The sequence below is a fragment of the Oncorhynchus tshawytscha genome, linkage group LG02 (assembly GCF_018296145.1).
Source record: "Oncorhynchus tshawytscha isolate Ot180627B linkage group LG02, Otsh_v2.0, whole genome shotgun sequence".
Classification (NCBI taxonomy): domain Eukaryota; kingdom Metazoa; phylum Chordata; class Actinopteri; order Salmoniformes; family Salmonidae; genus Oncorhynchus; species Oncorhynchus tshawytscha.
Window position 1 is genome coordinate 31,463,007 of NC_056430.1, and position 20,999 is coordinate 31,484,005.

At 43.7% G+C, this 20,999-nt stretch overlaps 3 protein-coding genes across 7 annotated transcripts in view; 1 reads left to right on the forward strand and 2 right to left on the reverse strand.

The window, feature by feature from the left end:
* LOC112218064 (rootletin) overlaps positions 1-6,364 on the forward strand; it is a 42,824-nt gene extending 36,460 nt beyond the window's left edge. For 2 of the 4 annotated variants that reach the window (XM_024378677.2, XM_024378683.2), the window contains exons 36-38: positions 2,797-2,838; positions 5,307-5,480; positions 5,568-6,363. In XM_024378677.2, coding sequence (XP_024234445.1) covers positions 2,797-2,838; positions 5,307-5,480; positions 5,568-5,654 — 303 coding nt within the window. In that variant the 3' untranslated portion in view covers positions 5,655-6,363. Of the gene's footprint in view, positions 1-2,796; positions 2,839-5,306; positions 5,481-5,567 lie in introns of all 4 variants that reach the window. The other 2 variants (XM_024378664.2, XM_024378672.2) reach the window with 2 other exon arrangements.
* A 476-nt stretch (positions 6,365-6,840) lies between these two features.
* LOC112218045 (microfibrillar-associated protein 2) lies at positions 6,841-12,249 on the reverse strand. 2 transcript variants are annotated; one of them, XM_024378655.2, is made up of 9 exons: positions 12,102-12,249; positions 9,425-9,485; positions 9,224-9,274; positions 8,685-8,711; positions 8,411-8,494; positions 8,239-8,274; positions 8,035-8,122; positions 7,862-7,935; positions 6,841-7,739 (listed from the first exon to the last, which is right to left on the reverse strand). In XM_024378655.2, the coding sequence occupies exons 2-9, from the start codon at positions 9,453-9,455 to the stop codon at positions 7,636-7,638; spliced, it is 495 nt and encodes a 164-aa protein (XP_024234423.1). In that variant the 5' UTR covers positions 9,456-9,485; positions 12,102-12,249; the 3' UTR covers positions 6,841-7,635. The 2 variants fall into 2 exon arrangements, with proteins under 2 accessions (XP_024234423.1, XP_024234417.1); XM_024378649.2 differs by having other exon boundaries at positions 9,425-9,466; positions 12,102-12,213.
* Positions 12,250-12,875: 626 nt separating this feature from the next.
* Positions 12,876-19,967, reverse strand: LOC112218034 (succinate dehydrogenase [ubiquinone] iron-sulfur subunit, mitochondrial). The gene is made up of 8 exons (XM_024378641.2): positions 19,822-19,967; positions 17,132-17,265; positions 14,975-15,060; positions 14,222-14,358; positions 13,982-14,098; positions 13,749-13,850; positions 13,487-13,609; positions 12,876-13,362 (listed from the first exon to the last, which is right to left on the reverse strand). Exons 1-8 carry the CDS (start codon positions 19,924-19,926, stop codon positions 13,282-13,284), a joined length of 885 nt encoding a protein of 294 aa, XP_024234409.1. The 5' UTR covers positions 19,927-19,967; the 3' UTR covers positions 12,876-13,281.
* Positions 19,968-20,999: the final 1,032 nt, after the last annotated feature.

Genomic DNA, 20,999 nt, shown 5'->3' on the forward strand with positions numbered 1-20,999 from the left:
AACCCAGCCTAAAACCCCAAACAGCAAGCAATGCAGGTGTAGAAGCACGGTGGCTAGGAAAAACTCCCTAGAAAGGCCAAAACCTAGGAAGAAACCTAGAGAGGAACCAGGCTATGTGGGGTGGCCAGTCCTCTTCTGGCTGTGCCGGGTGGAGATTATAACAGAACATGGCCAAGATGTTCAAATGTTCATAAATGACCAGCATGGTCGAATAATGATACATGATACACTGATACATGTAGGCAGAGAGATAAATAGAGACAGCAGTGCTACAGGTAGACAGAGAGATAAATAGAGACAGCACTGATACAGGTAGACAGAGATATAAATAGAGACAGCACTGATACATGTAGGCAGAGAGATAAATAGAGACAGCAGTGCTACAGGTAGACAGAGAGATAAATAGAGACAGCACTGATACATGTAGGCAGAGAGATAAATAGAGACAGCACTGATACATGTAGGCAGAAAGATACAGGCATTGGAGAAACACTGAGACTCCCTAACCTACAGAAGGTGGGACAACCCCAACTGTTAAGACTTGGAAACTTTTATGTGAAGACCATTGGGTCAGGCAAAGGAAGGCTAACTTTAAGATAACAGTGAGGTGACATTGACCATGTTGAGCACTACCACTGAGTGCGTTTCCTCAGCTGCTGTTGATTTCACGCTTGTCTGAAAGGTGACAGAGAAAATGTGGATTCAGTTTAGAGCTAGGTGGTATATCGAATACTGAATACTGTTATTGATCCACATACCGGTATGGATTCTATAACAATATTTGTATACTTTGCTAAATTAAATGACAAGTTGCATTACTCATAAAACATATTTAGAACTTGTAAACTCAGCAAAAAAAGAAACAACCTCTCACTGTCAACTGTGTTTATTTTCAGCAAACGTAACATGTGTAAATATGTGTATGAACATAACAAGATTCAACAACTGAGACATAGACTGAACAAGTTCCACAGACATGTGACTAACATAAATTGAATAATGTGTCCCTGAACAAAGGGGGGTCAAAATCAAAAGTAACAGTCAGTATCTAGTGTGGCCACCAGCTGCATTAAGTCCTGCAGTGCATCTCCTTCTCATGGACTGCACCATATTTGCCAATTCTTGCTATGAGATGTTACCCTACTGTTCTACCAATGCACCTGCAAGTTCACTGACATTTCTGGGGGGAATGGCCCTAGCCCTCACCCTCCGATCCAAAAGGTCCCAGACGTGCTCAATGGGATTGAGAGCCAGGCTCTTTGCTGGCAATGGCAGAACACTGACATTCCTGTCTTGCAGGAAATCACGCACAGAACAAGCAGTATGGCTGGTGGCATTGTCATGCTGTAAGGCCATGTCAGGATGAGCCTGTAGGAAGGGTACCACATGAGGGAGGAGGATGTCTTCCCTGTAACGCACAGCATTGAGATTGCCTGCAAAGACAACGAACTGAGTCCGATGATGCTGTGACACACCGCCCCAGACCATGACGGACCCTCCACCTCCAAATTGATCCCGCTCCAGAGTACAGGCCTCGGTGTAACGCTCGTTCCTTCGACGATAAACGTGAATCTGAACATCACCCCTGGTGAGACAAAACCGTGACTCATCAGTGAAGAGCACTTTTTGCCAGTTCTGTCTGGTCCAGTGGGTTTGTGCCCATAGACGACATTGTTGTCGGTGATGTCTGGTGAGGACCTGCCTTACAACAGGCCTACAAGACCTCAGTCCAGCTTCTCTCAGCCTTTTGCAGAAAGTCTGAGCACTGATGGAGTGATTGTGCGTTCCTGGTGTAATTCAGGCAGTTGTTGTCTCCATTCTGTACCTGTCCCGCAGGTGTGATGTCCGGAGGTACTGATCCTGTGCAGGTGTTGTTACACATAATCTGCCAATGCGAGGATGATCAGCTGTCCGTCCTGTCTCACTGTAGCGCTGTCTTAGGCGTCTCACAGTACTGACATTGCAATTTATTGCCCTGGCCACATCTGCAGTCCTCATGCCTCTTTGCAGCATGCCTAAGGCACCTTCACGCAAATGAGCAGGAACCCTGGGCATCTTTCTTTTGGTGTTTTTCAGAGTCCGTAGAAATGCCTCTTTAGTGTCGTAAGTTTTCATAACTGACCTTAATTGCCTACCGTCTGTAAGCTGTTAGTGTCTTAACAACCGTTCCACAGGTGCATGTTCATGAATTGTTTGTGGTTCATTGAACAAACATGGGAAACAGTGTTTAAACCCTTTACAATGAAGATCTGTGAAGTTATTTGGCTTTTTACGAATTATCTTTGAAAGACAGGGTCCTGAAAAAGGGCTGTTTCTTTTTTTGCTTATTTTATTATTCAGAAACATCAAACACCTCCATACCATCACCCAGCCCTAGTTCAGTTTCAGCATTTGAGTTTGTCATTCTGCTTATTTCCCCTTTGGCAGAATTATCAAAGGAGTCAAGATTTAGTTATTCATTCAGCCTTTAGTTAATTGTGTCAGTCAGTTGGTTTTCTGTGTAGGTCAGTATCACAACAAATTCAGTTCGAGTCCAAAAAGGCCATGAACTGTATCTGGAATATGGTAATGAGATAGGAGATCATTATTTATATTACCATTTTCCCTAGTCACCCGCTAGTCTCTTTCTGGGGTCAAACTCATTTGATAATGCCCAGCATTCATCAACGTAAGGTCCAATAGACTTAACCTCTCCCCCACTTATCTTCTAGTCAAACCACAATAACAAACCTCATTTATTGACGTGATTGGCTGATGTTGGAGGTGTTTATTCTTTATTTGGCTGCTTTGTGGAAGGAGGAGTTGGTGGATGTAAGAAAGAAGATCACTTTTTCTATGGTGAGTGTCTTTTTCTTAAGTGATTGTTATACAGTCAGTGCAGTGCACTCCTCTTTGAGTGATCAAATCCATGCAGAACCATTTTAACACTATAAGCAGTTGATCACCATAACCTCTATCACTATAAGCAGTAGATCACATAACCTCTATCACTATAAGCAGAATGTCCTGTAAGAGAAGACGAGGCTAGTGTGTTCTTCTTGGTAGTTTTTACTCTGAAATTCTCAGTTCAGGTGAGGGGTTAGTCAGGCAAGACAGTGCTTTTGTTGCAGATTATTGTACATTCTTTTTCATTAGTTTAACCCTCCCACAGCGCCTTTCTGTTGTTCCCTGAGCTCCCTTTAAAGGCAGCCAAATGAAACCTCATGCAGGCTTAAGTGAGTTGGGATCCGTACAAAATGGCTGTAGCCCCGGGCTCTGGCTCTGAATGCATCTGCTGCTAGTTAGACCCCTAATGTTGAGCAGAATTGTTTGGCTTGTTTGTTCTTGATCTGGACCCCTATGGTTTCTGTTACAGATGAAGTTAAGAAAGTTTTACGAGAACGTGCACAACTTGTTGAAAATCAATTTAGTATGAAAACTACATGATATGGCCTAGCTAGGAGGGCACTGTTGAATAGTGTTCTGCCGGTTTTCATTTCCTTTTGATTTCCTTTTTAAGAGGCTACTATTCAGCATACGGTGCCTTTGGAAAGTATTCAGACCCATTGACTTTTTCCACATTTTGGTGGGTTACAGCCTTATTCTAAAATGGATTCAATTGTTTTTTCCCTCATCGGTTTACACACAATACCCCATAATGACAAACCAAAAACAGGATGAGAAAGGTTTGCTCATTTATTCCAAATAAAAAACTGATACATACATTTACATAAGTATTCAGACCCTTTACTCAGTACTTTGTTGAAGCACCTTTGACAGTGATTAGAGCCTTGAGTCTTCTTGGGTATGATGCTACAAGTTTGGCACACCTGTATTTGGGGAGTTTCTCCCATTCTTCTCTGCAGATCCTCTCAATGTATGTCAGGTTGGATGGGGAGCGTTGCTGCACAGCTATTTTCAGGTCTCTCCAGAGATGTTTTATCGGGTTCAAGTCCGGGCTCTGGTTGGGCCACTCAAGGACATTCAGAGACTTGTCCCAAAGCCACTCCTGTGTTATCAGGGTCGTTGTCCTGTTAGGTGAACCTTCACCCCGGTCTTAGGTCCTGAGTGCTCTGGAGCAGGCTTTATCCGTACATCTTTGCCTCGATCCTGACTAGTCTCCCAGTCCCTTCCACTTAAAAACATCCCCATAGCAGGATGCTGTCACCACCATGCTTCACCGTAGGGATGGTGCCAGGTTTCCTCCAGAAGTGATGCTTGGCATTCAGGCCAAAGAGTTCCATCCTGGTTTCATCAGACCAGAGAATCTTGTTTCTCATGGTCCGAAAGTCTTCAGGTGCCTTTCGGGAAACTCCAAGCGGTCTGTCATGTGCCTTTTACTGAGGAGTGGCTTCCGTCTGGCCACTCTACCATAAAGGCCTGATTGGTGGAGTGCTGCAGAGATGGTTGTCCTTCTGGAAGGTCCTCCCATCTCCACAGAGGAACTCTAGAGCTCTGTCAGAGTGACCATCGGGTTCTTGGTCACCTCCCTGACCAAGGCCCTTCTCCCCCGATTGCTCAGTTTGGCTGGGCGGCCAGCTCTAGGAAGAGTCTTGGTGGTTCCAAACATCTTGCATTTAAGAATGATGGAGGCCACTGTGTTCTTGGGGACCTTCAATGCTGTAGACATTTTTTGGTACCCTTCCCCAGATCTGTACCTGGATGATCAATGGAAACAGGATGCACCTGAGCTCAATTTTGAGTCTCATAGCAAAGGGTCTGAATACTTATGTAAATAAGGTATATTAGTTTTTTATTTTAAAATACTTTTGCAAAAATGTCTAAAAACCTGTTTTTGCTTTGTCATTATGGGGTATTGTGTGTCGATTGCTGTGGATTTTTTAAAATCCATTTTAGAATAAGGCTGTAATGTAACAAAATGTGGAAAAGGTTGAGGGGTTTGAATACTTTCCGAATGCACCTTATATTACTGATTAGTCCATTTTAGATTATTTTTCAATCCTTCGTCAACAGATTCATTTATCAAGGTCATGCATGTGAACAATGAGAATAGCTTTTCCTTTCATTGTGTCAGCCAATCAAGAAGCAGACGTGACCACCACAGACGGGCTATTATCCATTTGTCGTCAGACCTCTCCCAGCCCCACCAGCTGTGTGTTTATGGTATCCCATGTAGTGTTGACATACCTCTTGTTAGCATCTAGAAAACGACCCTAACCCTGTGTTGTTAACACTGAGACATATCTCTGTCTGGGATTTGAGTTTGTCAGTATGACACCATATCACTAACACTGTGATCTGGTGTTGCTGTGGCCCAGTGACTAACACACTTTTATCTGTGTATATATATTTCTCTGTGTATCCAGGCCCAGCTGGCTGAGATGGAGCAGTCCCACAATGTGAGTGAGAGCTCTGTGAGGCAGCGTGACGAGGTGATGCGGGAGGCGGAGAGGCTGAGGGTCGCCCAGAGGGAGGCAGAGAGGACCCTGGCCGCCAGGGAGAGAGCCCACCGCCACCGGGTCAAAGGGCTGGAGGAGCAGGTAGATACAGCCGTGAGGTCAAAGGGAAAGAAGACATACCCTTAATGTCTGTCCCTGACCTCATCTGTCTGTTTGTCCGTCCCACAGGTGTCCACTCTGAAGGAGCAGCTGCAGCAGGAAATGAGGCGGAGGCAGCCATCTCTACCCACCTCCCTGATGTCTGGGGGGAACTGAGCACTGAGCAGTTCACCTGTGTCCCTCCATGGGTACTAAAGACCACTAACAGCTCCAAGAACCAATATCCAATCATCATCTCCTATGATTTGACACACGCCTCTCCTACTCAGGGAGAAAGTCAGTGACACCACGGGAGGAGACTGTGGATGATAGAAGTGTCATCCAGTACAACAGAGGAGGAATGAGATCCTCAGCTGCCAGTATACAGTTGGCCTGGATTCCCTCCCACACACACCAGCAGAACAGAATACAAAGGGAGAACCGAGTCTGAGTCACTGTTTGAGCACTAGGCAACAAATTGATCGGCCATATGAAGGAACTACTGTACTGTCCATCTTGCTAGTATCTGGTTGAGATTGAACCAACTATTTTGTCTGGACCAATAGACACTATTATATGTAGAGCACATGAAGCGACCACATGAGATGAAGTATGTATGTGCTGTATGTATAGCCGTTTGTGATATACAAACACACAGGCTCTATCATGGTCCACACACACCAAGTTGTGGAGAGGGCACGACAACACGTCTTCCCCTCAGGAGGCTGAAAAAATGTGGCTTGGGCCCTCGGATCCTCAGAAAGTTGTACAGCTGAGCCATTGAGAGCATCTTGACTGGCTGCATCACCACTTGGTATGGACACTGCTTGGCATCTGACCACAAGGCGCTACAGAGAGCAGTGTGGATCGCCCAGTAAATCACTGGGGCCGAGCTCCCTGCTATCCAGGACCTCTATACTAGGCAGTTTCAGAGGAAGGCCCCAAAAAATGGTCAAACAATTCAGCCACCCAAGTCATAGACTGTTCTCTCTGCTACCACATGGCAAGCAGTACCGATGCACAAAGTCTGGAACCAACAGGACCCTGAACAGATTCTACCCCCAAGCCATAACACTGTTAAATATATATGTGCTGTATGTATATCAGTTTGTGAATTTAGATTGATATACTTGTAACTAACTAGGAATAGCACATATCGAGGTACATTTATGATAACTATCAGGATGATGTTTAGGGGATGGATACACATGCATCAATCATGTTTGTAAGGGAATTGAAATGAGAGAACAGTGGTGTTCTGTAAGAAATTAATGTTGATAAAGAATCTTTGACAACACTGCTTGTTTGTTTGATCCACATAAAGCACAAACAATCAAACTCATCAGAATTAGTCACACCAAGGTAAAGTTGTAGTAAAAAACCTGTATTTTTTTCTCCAGTATAGTGAAAGGGTTTTACAAAGCAGTAGTACAGTAACAATTTGTGAGCCGCATTTCAAAGCACTTCTTGCCACTGATATGTGAACCTATGCACTCACTGCAAGGTCACCAGCCACTGTAGCTCTAGTCACCTTGACCATGTTACACAATAACACTCGAGAGGTCAGGGGTCAGCACCCGTCTCTTCAAGTCTGATTTTCGCTGCTTGCCACCCAGTCAGTGCCAAGGCAGTGGGATGGTTATGGATGATTGAGTTTTGCTAATGCCTCTGTTGTTGAGGTCAGTAAGCAGTAGCTGTCACTCTGGCTGTCCCCTCATTACTATGACTGCTTTTCAACACAGGTATAGTAAACAACAACAAACATCACACAATGATTTAGAATATAGGATAAGATTAGGCATAAAAAACAAGATAAAAATGTTGCTTTTTTATGTGCCTCTGATTGCTGATTTCCATTCCTTAGCACCAGTGTGGTAGTGATTTTATAGCACCAGTGACATTATACAGTCATCAATGTTCTGTTGAGTATAAAAGAATATATATTTATCCATACACACGTTCTACTGATCCCACTTCTCATTATGTATGGAATTCTGAAAGGGAGGAGAGATGAAAAGAGAAGAAACATGGGAGTTCTTTTGTACCAAAGTGGATACAGTCAAAGATTAAACAGAAAATGGGATGGGAAGGAGGTGGGATGTGGACCCTAGAGATGTGGCAGTATTTGGGCTGGTGTTCTCTGATGTGTCCCATGTTCTCAACAGCCTCCACAGCTCTTCCCACAGCTGCTCCCCAGTGACCCACACTGGCCACTCACCGCCGCTACACCACAACGAGAGAACTGGTCACGGCACATGTCAGCTACAGAGAGAGAGAAGTGTTACAGCCTTTGTCCTTCACAGAGGTGAATACAAAACTGAACGGGTGTGTGTGTTTCTTTAGTGGGGACAGCTGGTTGTGCATTGTATACAAGAACACCTCACCTCTTAGCAGCTCTTCATGTGCACACACGGTCCTGACACACACCTCCTTGTTGACCACATACACCCTTCGCAAGCTGAGGAGAGAGGAACAGTGTTAGTGGGATGTTGAACACTTTATAATCCACGTTCAATGCTATCATGATAAGTTAAGGGTTAGGTGTGCAATATCAGACCTGTAGAAGCAGAGGCTATTCAGACACTGTTTGCATGGTTTGTGAACAGAGTAGAGTCTGGTGCAGGGGTACTGCTCCTCTCGACAATCTACACAACAGAAAACATATGAGCCATCCAACACAATCATCTACACACAGCATAATAGTCCAGGTCAGTCATCCATCAAAAACTATTCACACGGACACTCCCTCTCTGTTTTTTACCTAGGGGGCCAGGTTCTGTGGGCTCTGTCTCTTGCTCTGAAACAAAACAGAAACTCACATTTTAACGGAATAACCCTACTAATAAGACAGAAGAACAGGACAGTGGATATAGATGTTGAACATACCAGTTGATAATACATGTTGAATAGTAGATAATGAAAGGTGTGAGTACCAGACAGACCAGGACGTTCGGGACCAGGGAACGTTTGGGGAACCTGTGACAGAATCTGCTGCTGGACATCCGTGTCAGGATTATCTGATGGGGGGGGGTGAAGAGAGAGATGGTGAGCAACAAGGGAATTGCTGAATTCTCTCAAGGAAAATGGAGGTACTGAGCAGAACTTTCAGTACATCACCAAAGGGCAGAGAAGCTCTCTACATCAGTCTATCAAAACTAATGACACTACAGGAGTAGAATAGGTAACAAGATCACACAAGTATCTTACCTGGGAAATAATCAGGGCCATAGTCCTCTGTGAAGCAAAATTAACAAAGGTACAGTATGAGATATTCCTTTGTTACATTGATAACATATTGTGATAAATGTACAGCAGGCAGACTGACAGACAGGCAAGCAACTCTTTATGTGACAGATGAATAGCAGAGATCTTCTCAAGTGGGGATTTCTCATCTTCTCACAGTGGGGATTTCACATAAAACGTTGCAAGTCATGCAAGAATCTAACATCGACCACCTGCTTTTAAAATTGGGAGGAAATGTACGGTAGATTGTCTTTGTGCATGACTTCATAATCAAGATGTTAACAAGTGCTGAGATAGTAAGTGGTCATTGAAGTATTTACAATAAACAAATTACAATACACAGGACATTCAATGTTTCCATCTACCTGGTAAAATGGTATACTCTCAGGGTGGGTAGACAAAAGACATTGAAATAATGACCACATGTGAAGAGACACAGTACTGAGTCACGGTGTGTTTGTACACGTGGACAGACAGTGTAATAATGACATGGATGAACTCACCCAGGAAAGGAAATGGTTCTTGGTAGAGGGGGGGCTGAGCTAGCAGGAGGACTGTTGAGGCAAAGTTGCCTAAATGTTTAGGCAAAGGTGCTGGACAAGTGTTTTGTTGTATAGAATGTTTATTGGGTTAGTCTACTGTTGTGTGTACATTAGAGTGTTGTGTATATTATGCAGTGTTCAGTGTGACTGTGCTGGACTCACCTGGCATGGAGAGCAGTAGGAGGACTCTCATGATCGCTGTCTCTGTGGAGGAGAGAGAAGACTGTATACATTTTCAAAGGGTTACTGATTCCGAGTGATACAGAAACACACATCTGTTACATAGTGTTCGCTGTGTCATAGATGTATTTCTGTGTTGTTTTTCAGACTCCCAACTGTGACAGTCTTTTACCCATGGGCCTCATCACAGTCTTTTACCCATGGGCCTCATCACAGTCTTTTACCCATGGGCCTCATCACAGTCTTTTACCCATGGGCCTCATCACAGTCTTTTACCCATGGGCCTCATCACAGTCTTTTACCCATGGGCCTCATCACAGTCTTTTACCCATGGGCCTCATCACAGTCTTTTACCCATGGGCCTCATCACAGTCTTTTACCCATGGGCCTCATCACAGTCTTTTACCCATGGGCCTCATCACAGTCTTTTACCCATGGGCCTCATCACAGTCTTTTACCCATGGGCCTCATCACAGTATTTTACCCATGGGCCTCATCAGTCTTTTACCCATGGGCCTCATCACAGTCTTTTATCCATGGGCCTCATCACAGTCTTTTATCCATGGGCCTCATCACAGTCTTTTATCCATGGGCCTCATCACAGTCTTTTACCCATGGGCCTAATCACAGTCTTTTACCCATGGGCCTCATCACAGTCTTTTACCCATGGGCCTCATCACAGTCTTTTACCCATGGGCCTCATCACAGTCTTTTACCCATGGGCCTCATCACAGTATTTTACCCATGGGCCTCATCACAGTCTTTTACCCATGGGCCTAATCACAGTCTTTTACCCATGGGCCTCATCACAGTCTTTTACCCATGGGCCTCTAGTCTTTTCCCTTCCATCTCTCTCCTATCCTGCATTCTGACCTCACCTCTTCCCTCTCTCTTTTACCCTCCACTCTGCCCTCCCCTGGCCCCAAACAGTCAGGGGGAAAAAGGAAAACTTTGACAGCAAGAATGTGGCACGTCTGTCTTTCTTAACAATCCCTCTGTTTTTCTCCTTTTCTCCATTCCACTACGAAACACTCTAAAGCAGACAGACCAGGGGCTAAATTCCAGGAAAAGAACCACTGAGCCCCTCCACCCCACCCCTCCTTCTCTCCCCATCTTCCATATTCCTCCCTCCACGTCTCTCATTTCCTCTATGTCGCCCTCTCTTGTCATTTCCCTGAACCCCTCCCCCTCTCTACTCCTCTCTCTCTCTAACAAGCAGAGAGCTGGCCAGGTTGAGTTCGTACAGTATGACCACTGTATGCCATGCCAAAAAGACAGAGTGAGAGAGAGAGAGAGAGAGAGAGAGAGAGAGTGAGGAAGGGGGAGTTAGTGAAGAGAGAGAGAAGACTGTATTCTCAGAGGATAGCAGTACACTGCTGCAATAAGACCCCCCTCCAATGCTTATTACAGTTTTCAAGTACATGACAATGGCACGGTAAAGTTCATAAACCACTTGTAAACTGCAACAACTCACATTCAGTTGGGAACAATTGGCACAGAGAACAGTTTTTCTAACTAGACTGCTTATAAGTAACTGTGCAGACCACAATATTAGGCTACTTTCCTTGTGGAATGAACAAATACTTCTCACGTTCTGTACTGCACACAATCAGACAGTCTAGCTTGTGTGTGTTTTTTTGTGCACTGAGTGTGCTATCATGTGATCATCAGTGTGTATATGTGTGAGTATCTTCACATGTAATGTTTCATACTATGAGGTCTGGCGGTAGTGTTTCAGAGTGTACATGTATGTATGAAGGTACATGTCACCAAAGTGTGTGTGTTCAGATATTCCTCTTGTGCATCACAGTGGCTATCGAAAACCATATGTTTTCACAGCACACATCTGGGAGCTATTACACCCTCCTCCTCAACCCCATTTTGCCCCCCTCCCCTTCCCAGCCCTAACTGACCCCCTCCCCCAAAGCATGGGGACTTCGGAACAATGCAAACATGAAGAGGGAGAGCTCCCACTCTTCATGCCTCCTCCTACTAAACACAGTGTGTTTTCAAGCACTATGTAAAAACATATATATATGATTTCTCTCTCCCCCTGCCTCCAATCTCCTCCCCTCTTAACAACCCCCCATTAGTCTGCATTCTTTTCTCCCTTGTCCTCTCATTTTATTTGTTGGCCAGCCCCTCTCCATTGTATTGTCATTGCCCCCAGCTATAACCCCACCCCCTGGATTGCCACATTCTCCACAACAGTGTAAACAGACAACAAATAGACAACCTCATGTCAACCTATAACAATCTGAATAAATGAAAGATTTAAGTACCTGTTGAATAATTACATGAGGCCCAATCATGTCGTGAATTGTAAAGAAAAGACACAGAATCAGCTTAGTTGACAGGTCACCACTGCTTGCATGCTATTATTGAACTTGTACTTTGTATTTTATAGTTTTTTTTTCTTCAGGTAGGCCTATAACTCGGTACTGATGATGGATACAAATATGTATATTTCAAATAACTGATAAGTGATCAAAAACCCACACCACCCTGACACATGGTAAAAGTTAAGAAATGTAGCCCAACTCCTTGGTCATTGATTAATGGTCAATATTCAAAGTAATCCAAATAAGCGGACATGCTTACAAATACTGCAATTATTTCATATCGAAATATATGAATTTAAACAACTTTCAGTTCTTACCTCTATTTCAATTTAGCTCTGGCGATCCGCAAGTCTAATGCGTCCGTCTTCAGCAACTTCTGACCGAACGGCACATTGTAGCGCCCCGCCTTCAAGCCCCCTCTCCCGCCTCTGTCGGACACATCGCCGACCCCCACCAACCACAGACTGGAAACCACGGCACTGACTGCACATAAACCCCCTAGCCCTCAAGGATGGATAAATAGGGATGTTTGAAAGCAGTACACACACATAATTGATCTCAAGGCATATCATTTTTCGTGTATGATTTTGGATTGTCCACGTCATTGTTCATGATAGGGGACAGTCAATTAGCAGGGCAGTACCGTGTGACAGAACTTGAACCATTTAAAAATGGTAGATACATTCATGGTTCTATTTTATTGATTAATTTTCCATGGTGCATTAATGACATGCCCAACAATAGGCTTCGGGAGACTCGCCAAATTGCGTACACTGAAGGGGCTTTTTTTGGACAGGGTCCTTATTTGTTCTCCCTTTTCACTCAACTCCAGTTAAGTATGTGAAAGACTGACACCTAGAGGATATAGATTGAAATTACGGCACTACCCACTGTAGCACACATACAGTAATTTTTATTTTTTGTATTTAGCTGATCCTAAAAACCCATCACCATTCAAATGCTGCACAAAGAATCACACCACTCAATGAAGGTGCTGATAAAGCCAAGGGGTGATAACTATTACTAAAGGAATAAAGTGAGAGACATCTGGTCTGAAGCAAGTGTAATAACAAGGGAAACAACAGCAGGCATTAAATCATTGGATTTATTACAAGCAGACTCCTGATAGATATAGGTATGACAGAAGAGCTGCAGATCATATACATATTTAATATCTGTGAATACATCACACTCTGAACTCAAACCCACCCACACACACCTACGAGACCAAACAATGGGTATATGAACTAAGGAATGCACCATTTAAGTCAGTGGGTCAAGTCTCACATACAGTATGCACCCATGCATTCTCTTACACACAAACACACGCTCTCGCACTACAGTACACAACACCAATCCGGCGTGGACCATGCACCCATTGCCCTTGGAGTCCAGTGTCAGTAGTGCTAGAGTGTGGAGGTGTTGAACAGGTGTGTAGGCCCAGCAGAACCCACTGGTAGGGAATCTTAATTATAGTATAATTTATGGGGGGGGGGTTCAAGCAGAAGCTGATTTCTTCTCCTTGTAAGTGGCCATCATCTTCTTAATCTCTGCAATCGCCTTCCCTGGGTTAAGGCCCTGTAAGAGTAGGAGAGAGGTGATGCATTTGAGTACAATGAGGAAGAAGAAGTGTGCTAGTAAGCAGTGAGGTTTACTGTTAGCCCTTGGAAGGGAGTAGTGCTGTTTACTAGACTGAGGTTACCTTGGGGCAGGTCTTAGTGCAGTTCATGATAGTGTGACAGCGGTAGAGAGAGAAAGGATCCTGCAGTTTGGAAAGACGCTCCTCTGTGAACTCGTCTCGCGAGTCGATCATCCAACGATAGGCCTGGAGGGAGGACGGACATGTGAGCTCACAAACAGTCCAAGGTGCATACACACCTTCACCCATCAGTGTCCCGTTGATCAAAATACAACAACTCTAAACAAAAAAGTTCTCAGACTAGTCTAAACTCAAATAAACAGACCTGCATGAGGACAGCAGGTCCCAAGTACTTGTCTCCATTCCACCAGTAGCTGGGACAGCTGGTGCTGCAGCACGCACACAGGATACATTCATACAGCCCGTCCTGGGAGGGAGAGAATTATCAAGTCATGAGGAGGAAAGGGAGAAGAGTGCAGAATGGACACAATAGCAGCCCTAAGTTCATACGTCTAAATTATGCTCATTGCAAATTGAACAAAGGTAATTTGGGTGTACCAGTTTTTGTCTGTCCTCCACAGTCTGATGGTATTGTTCCTTTCCCTCATTTGTCTCATCTTTCTTCTTCAGGTAGGGCTCGATCGACTTGTACTGAGCATAGAAATTACTCATATCCTGCAACCAAAACAGAACCCAATCACAAAACTCATTCCAATTTCTACCATTGAAAGCCATAATGGTGGATAAAGGAATCTAGCCAGTTTGTGAAGAGCTTGTATTGAATGTCATGACACTCACAGGCACCAGGTCCTTGACCACGTACATGTGTGGCAGAGGGTAGATCTTGGTAGCCTTGCTGGTGTTGGTGTCAATCTTGTTGAGGCAGGCCAGTGTGTTGCCTCCATTGATGTTCATTGCACAGGATCCACAGATACCTGATCCATAGCAAACCCACATACACACTGTATTAGACACCTTGGACATTATATGAAGTTGTAGAAGGAACTGACACGTGTTAGGTTTCCTTGGCTAGAGCATATCCATCTGAGGATAGTCAGTCACTAGAACTAAGCTGCCCTGGTATCATCCCTGGACATCCTGTTCTTAGATAATTCCATCCTGGACACACTTTCCAACCTTAGTAGCCTTGGCGTGTGTGAGCCGTAACGGCTCATAGGAGCAGGAGCCCATCTCCTGTTTCTGTAGCATGAGGCAACTTGATGTACAAGTTAGACCCTCTGGACAGGACGCTAGTCTACCGCAGGGCCTTACCCCCAATCTATCTCCTTAAAATGGGACCCATTTTTAGTCTTTGATCACTGGGCGAGTCATACCAAACTCCCAACCTCTTCTCCAATCTTTTTCCAACCTTGATGCTACCTAAATCCCCTCACGTAACAAAAATACAGTAAGTCAACCTTTAAGAACACTAATCCCAGCTCTTCTCTCACTCCCCACAGAACATTTAGTGATTCATTACTAGAATCATTCCAAAAATTGTATCTATTCATCATTGTCCCAAACTAACCCCACTTCCCTTCCCACACTGACCCTCTCTGCAGGAGCGACGGAAAGTCAGAGTGCCGTCCATCTCGTTCTTGATCTTGATGAGGGCGTCTAATACCATGGGGCCACAGCTGTGGAAAGGAGGGAAGCACAGTCAACTTATTGTTTCCTAAGACACACAGGATCTATCATGGTCCACACACACATAGGATCTATCATGATCCACACACACCAACAGTCGTGAAGATATGCACGACAACGCCTCTTCCAGTCAGGAGGCTGAAAAAAATCCTCAAAAAGTTGTACAGCTGAGCCATTGAGAGCATCTTGACTGGCTGCATCACCGCTTGGTATGGACACTGCTTGGCATCTGCCCGCAAGGCGCTTTGAATGCGGATCGCCCAGTAAATCACTGGGGCTGAGCTCCCTGCCATCCAGGACCTCTATACCAGGCAGTTTCAGAGGAAGGCCCCCAAAAAATAGTCAAACAATCCAGCCACCCAAGTCATAGACTGTTCTCTCTGCTACCGCACAGCAAGCAGTACCGATGCAAGTCTGGAACCAACAGGACCCTGAACAGCTTCTACCCCCAAGCCGTAAGACTGCTAAATAGTCAGTCTGGGTAACTATTGGTTATCTGCATTGACCCTATTTTACTCATCCCATACACTGCGGCTACGGCGTTTTCTATCCTGTTGCCTAGTGATAGGACACACACCGTACATCGACTCAGTACCCCATGTATATAGCCAAGTTATCGTTACTCATTGTATATTATTACTTTTCTATTTTCTTTCTCTCTGCATGTTGGCATGGGTCTGTAAGTAAGCATTTCACTGTTAGTCTACATCAGTTTACAAAGCATGTGACAAATGAAATTAGATTTGACAGCTGTACACTGAAGAAATATGACAACAGGATTGACACATACTATACATATCCATGCTGTGAACTTGTGATAAAAATACCGTGGTGTACTGTCACGATGACTCATTGCCAGAGGTGAGCCAATAGGACTGAACAGATAGAGAAAGAACATAAGTAGGACTGGGAACCTGTCCAGAGTATCAGGTTTATCCTCCTTAATTCCATATGAAGGGTGCTCATGATTCGCTCTCAAACAGTGTCATCATTTGAGCTAATATTTAATGCCCTGTACACCACTGCAACATGATCTTCTGTTTCTGAGAACTGTATCGAGAGATATAGTTGGCCACCATGAGACATGTGAAGTCATTCTGTAACTCCCAAGTCGCAAACTCCTAAATGAAAGAAGATGAACATCAACAGAACATGCCAATGCCCAGGACCAGTCAAGAACAGCCAGTCTGATCTAGAGGGGTAGTCTTCCATCACCACCATATACAAGGGGAGCTCGGTACTAAAAAGATACAGCACAGTAGCTAGGTTTCCATTCAATTTACGACAGATTCTCATGCAAAAAAATTAACTGCATATTTTATCATACTTGCAATTCCACACCAGAGGTGTGTCAGACTGACTTTGTAAGGGATAAAAGGCTGTGCATGATGAAGTCATGCACATAAAATACAAAACAAAAAAAACACTTTTGCACTTAAGTTGTCATGTACCGAATAAATAAAATAGGAATTAAATGAGTTTCCATTGTATTTTTTGCTATACCGATAGAGTTGCCAGACAAACTGTTGCGACAAACTTAACCAATCTGGTTTTCGTGCATACTCTCGAGATAACAGTTTACTGATAAAGTGGGCACTGGACTGGTTAGGTTAAATGATGACATGGATAAGAGCAAGATCATTTTTGTTTGTTAATTGGCAGCTTAAGCACCAATCATCATGTCACTAGCATACAAATTAAGACCCACAATTTTATTGGAAAGGAGCATCGAGTTCATAACCGTGCACTTTCACCACCCAGTAGCCTAAACTGTGCAATTTCTTGGAAAAGTATGCACAAGAAATCATTTCCACCTCAATTCGTTGCATAATTAATTTTACCGACAGAAATATCCCACCATGTCGAATTAACAAATTGTCTGTCGACATTTATTAAAAATCTACCAACACTTCCTGTTTCCATCATACATTTATACGGCTTGACTTTACTCACATAAACTGTAGATGGAAACGTGGTTTGTGATAACGTTCAATAAATGACAAAGTCCTTGGTCCAACAACCTAATGGAAGTGTGCAGCTGATAACGTGGGCTGTACTTACGTGTTGAGGTCAATGTCAAAGGTCTGCATGCGGGGCTTGTCACCAACTGTGTCTGGGTCCCAGCGGTACACCTGGAACTTCTTGATTCTAGGCTGTGGGGCTGTGGCCGCTGCTGTCTGGGCATACCGAACCGCCTAACAGTGAGAGAGGCGAGTGAGGAGGACTGCTTCTTCCATGCGTGTCATAACAAAACACATGAATGACGACAATGTTCCTGGCATGAGGATTGTATAAACAGTGTTGAGTGAATTGTTTAACATTAGTCCATCACAGAGAGTAGGTTTATAGAAGGGATTTGGGGGAATTGGGTGAAGTTGCCCCACCTAGACAATGATCTAAGGTCAGGATATGGGGAAGGGTAAGCTGATGCTACAGCAACGTTATACCCGGTGGAGCAAGGTCAGACATATTTTGTGCCATTCCCATACCGTCCCCCTACAGATCACATAACTACATTACAGGATCATCTAACCTTACACCACTAACCCAACTCATTCCGCACATAATGCATTTACTTAATTTTAAACATGTGAACAATAGCACTATCTCCAATGGACACAATATGAAGTACTGACAAGAACAGATGAAGCAAGATCAAACAATAGAGCAAAAGTGCCTTTAAAAAGGACTAAGCAAAGTCGGCCATCCTGTTAACATTACCGTGCTATTTTGGCAGCCGTTGCTAAAACATCCACAAGTCTTTGCTTACTGTCAGCTCTGACTCGAGTTGATTAAACTCAACGATTTATGATGGAGTTGACCGGTGTGTACCGGTGACTGGTGTGGGAGGACTTGCGATTCTTTAGATGCAAAAAAACGTCTGAGCGCCAGCAATTACAGCTTTGCACACTTGGCATTCTCTCAACTAACTTCACCTGGAATGCTTTCCAACAGTCTTGAAGGAGTTCCCACATATGCAGAGCACTTGTTGGCTGCTTTTCCTTCACGCTGCGGTCCAACTCATCCCAAACCATCTCAATTGGGTTGAGGTCAGTGGATTGTGGAGGCCATTGTCCTGTTGAAAAACAAATGATAGTGGGACTAAACGCAAACCAGATGGGATGGTGTGTCGCTGCTTCCTGGTTAAGGGTGCCACGAATTCAAAATAAATCACTGACAGTGTCACCAGCAAAGCACCCCCACACCACCTCCTCCACGCTTCACATTGGGAACCACACATGTGGACATCATCCGTTCACCTTGGAACCAAAAATTTGGAATCAGACCAAAGGACAGATTTCCATTGGTCTAATGTCCATTGCTCATGTTTCTTGGCCCAAGCAAGTATCTTCTTCTTACTGTTGTCCTTTATTAATGGTTTGTTTGCAGCAATTCGACCATGAAGGCCTGATTCATGTAGTCTCCTCTGAACAGTTGATGTTGAGATGTGTCTATTACTTGAACTCTGAAGCATTTATTTGGGATGCAATTTCTGAGGCTGGTAACGCGAATGAACCTATCCTCTGCAGCATAGGTAACTCTGGGTCTTCCTTTCCTGTGGCGGTCCTCATGAGAACCAGTTTAATCATAGCGCTAGATGTTTTTGCGACTGTACTTGAAGAAACTTCAAAAGTTCTTGAAATGTTCCATATTGACTGACCTTCATGTCTTAAAGTAATGATGGAATGTTGTTTCTCTTTGCTTATTTGAGCTGTTCTTGCCATAATATGGACTTAGCCCTATTTGGTAATAGACCATTTTCTGTATACCACCCCTACCTTGTCACAATGCAACTGATTGGCTCAAACGCATTAAGGAAAGAAATTCCACAAATTTACTTTGAAGAAGGCACACCTGTTAATTGAAATGCATTTCAGGTGACTACCTCATGAAACTGGTTGAGAGAATGCCAAGAGTGTGCAAAGCTGTCATTACAGCAAAGGGTGGTTACTTTGAATAATCTCAAATATAAAATACATTTTGATCTGTTTAACACTTTTTTGGTTACTACATGATTCCATGTGAGTTATTTCAGAGTTGACGTCTTCACTATTATTCTACAATGTAGAAAATAGTAAAATAATAAAGAAAAACCCTGGAATGAGTAGGTGTGTCAACGTTTGACTGGTACCGTATATATGCTGCATACCATTTTGTGCTATGATGCTGTAGGTGTGAGCAATCCTTGATTAACTAAATCTAAACTATTCGGTTTCCCTAAAATATAGTTTCCAGTCAGAGGCATACTCAGCAGGAACAACACTTACGATTCAATTTGTCCTTCGCTATCAAATAAGCGTTTAAAAAAACGTTATCGCGGGTCTCCCATTTTCCGGCTGTAGGAGTGGAAGATGTTGTAGTTTACTCTCGCGTGATTACGTGGTCTAAAATGGACTACAATGACAGCCCACCCACCACGGGCGTCAAATGGGAGACCGGATAAAAGCTGATTTGATAGCGAAGGCCACATTCCACACAATCTTACATTTTGTTCCTGGAGATACTGAATATGCCTCTGTTGACTGGAAACGTTATTCTGGTGAAACCGAATAGTTTAGATTTGGTTGATCAAGTATGTCAGGCTACGGAAGCTTCCACAATGAGCGGTCTGTAAACAGTAGTTCGTTGAGGGACGAAGCAAGCAGCTAGATAACTAGCCGACAAACGCATATCGTTTGAAACGGTCAACAAAGCACATTCCGTTTAGGTAATCGTTAAAATGGACACAGACGTATTTAACACAGCCTTACCACCATTCCGGCGGAAGATCGGAATGCCACGGCGCTACAGCGACCCAAGGACGAGAGACAAACGACCGACATCTTGAGCAACGTTACTCTGACCTCTCGCTGCATATGCTATACCAGAATGCACTGCGGTATTTCCTTTACGCCTAGATCACACTGGCAGTGTAGTTGCATTTTGGTACACCAGAAGGCCAAATAGGTTGGTAAATTGACACCGATGTAAAGACAGTTTGAGGTTGGACTTTCGAAGGATATTCGTTCATTCAAACCACTTGAACCACAGACTCCAAATAAGTGCCACGATGTTGGAAAAGTTAAGCACAACATTACACAGGTCTTATTTTCACGATTTGGACAATAATTCGCTTTGCAAAGCTAATAAACGTGGAAATATATGGCTGACGTTTTACATTCTCCCAACCAATTGTGCTATTTAGTTATTTTTTTTTGCTTTTTGTGTAACTTGTTTTTAAACGTATTGTGTACATAATGTTGCTGCTACTGTCTCTTATGACCGAAAATAACTTCTGGACATCAGAGCTGCGATTACTCACCGTGGACTGGAAGAAACCTTTTCCTTTAACGAGTCGACAAGAAGGACATCCTGCTTTCACTGGAACAGGCCCATTACCACGTATTTGGCTTGACGGAAGATGCAGGAAAAGGGGCCGCAGATCGGGCAGCCTTATGAGAATCTTGGATAATCAAGGATTAAGATTATCCTACCAACAGGATATCAAAAACTGTAACATCTTATGTTTCATCGAGACGTGGCTGAATGACGATATGGACTATATATAGTGAGGGAAAAAAGTATTTGATCCCCTGCTGATTTTGTACTTTTGCCCACTGACAAAGAAATGATCAGTCTATAATTTTAATGGTAGGTTTATTTGAACAGTGAGAGACAGAATAACAACAAAAGAATCCAGAAAAACGCATGTCAAAAATATCATAAATTGATTTACATTTTAAGGAGGGAAATAAATATTTAACAACCTCTCAATCAGAAAAATGTCTGGCTCCCAGGTGTTGTATATACAGGTAACGAGCTGAGATTAGGAGCACACTCTTAAAGGGAGTGCTCCTAATCTCAGTTTGTTACCTGTATAAAACAAACCTGTCCACAGAAGCAATCAATCAGATTCCAAACTCTCCACCATGGCCAAGACCAAAGAGCT

Bases quoted from the DNA above. Each gene is read 5' to 3' on its own strand.
- LOC112218045 (XM_024378655.2), bottom strand. From the start codon at position 9,455: ATGAGAGTCCTCCTACTGCTCTCCATGCCAG. The intron at 8,275-8,410 runs GTACTCACACCT...GTTTTGTTTCAG, and splicing joins CGAACGTCCTGGTCTGTCTG to AGCAAGAGACAGAGCCCACA. The intron at 8,123-8,238 runs GTAAAAAACAGA...TCTGTTGTGTAG, and splicing joins CACAGAACCTGGCCCCCTAG to ATTGTCGAGAGGAGCAGTAC.
- LOC112218034 (XM_024378641.2), bottom strand. From the start codon at position 19,926: ATGCAGCGAGAGGTCAGAGTAACGTTGCTCAAGATGTCGGTCGTTTGT. The intron at 17,266-19,821 runs GTAAGGCTGTGT...TCTCACTGTTAG, and splicing joins GATCTTCCGCCGGAATGGTG to GCGGTTCGGTATGCCCAGAC. The intron at 13,851-13,981 runs GTACACCCAAAT...TCTCCCTCCCAG, and splicing joins TGGAGGACAGACAAAAACTG to GACGGGCTGTATGAATGTAT.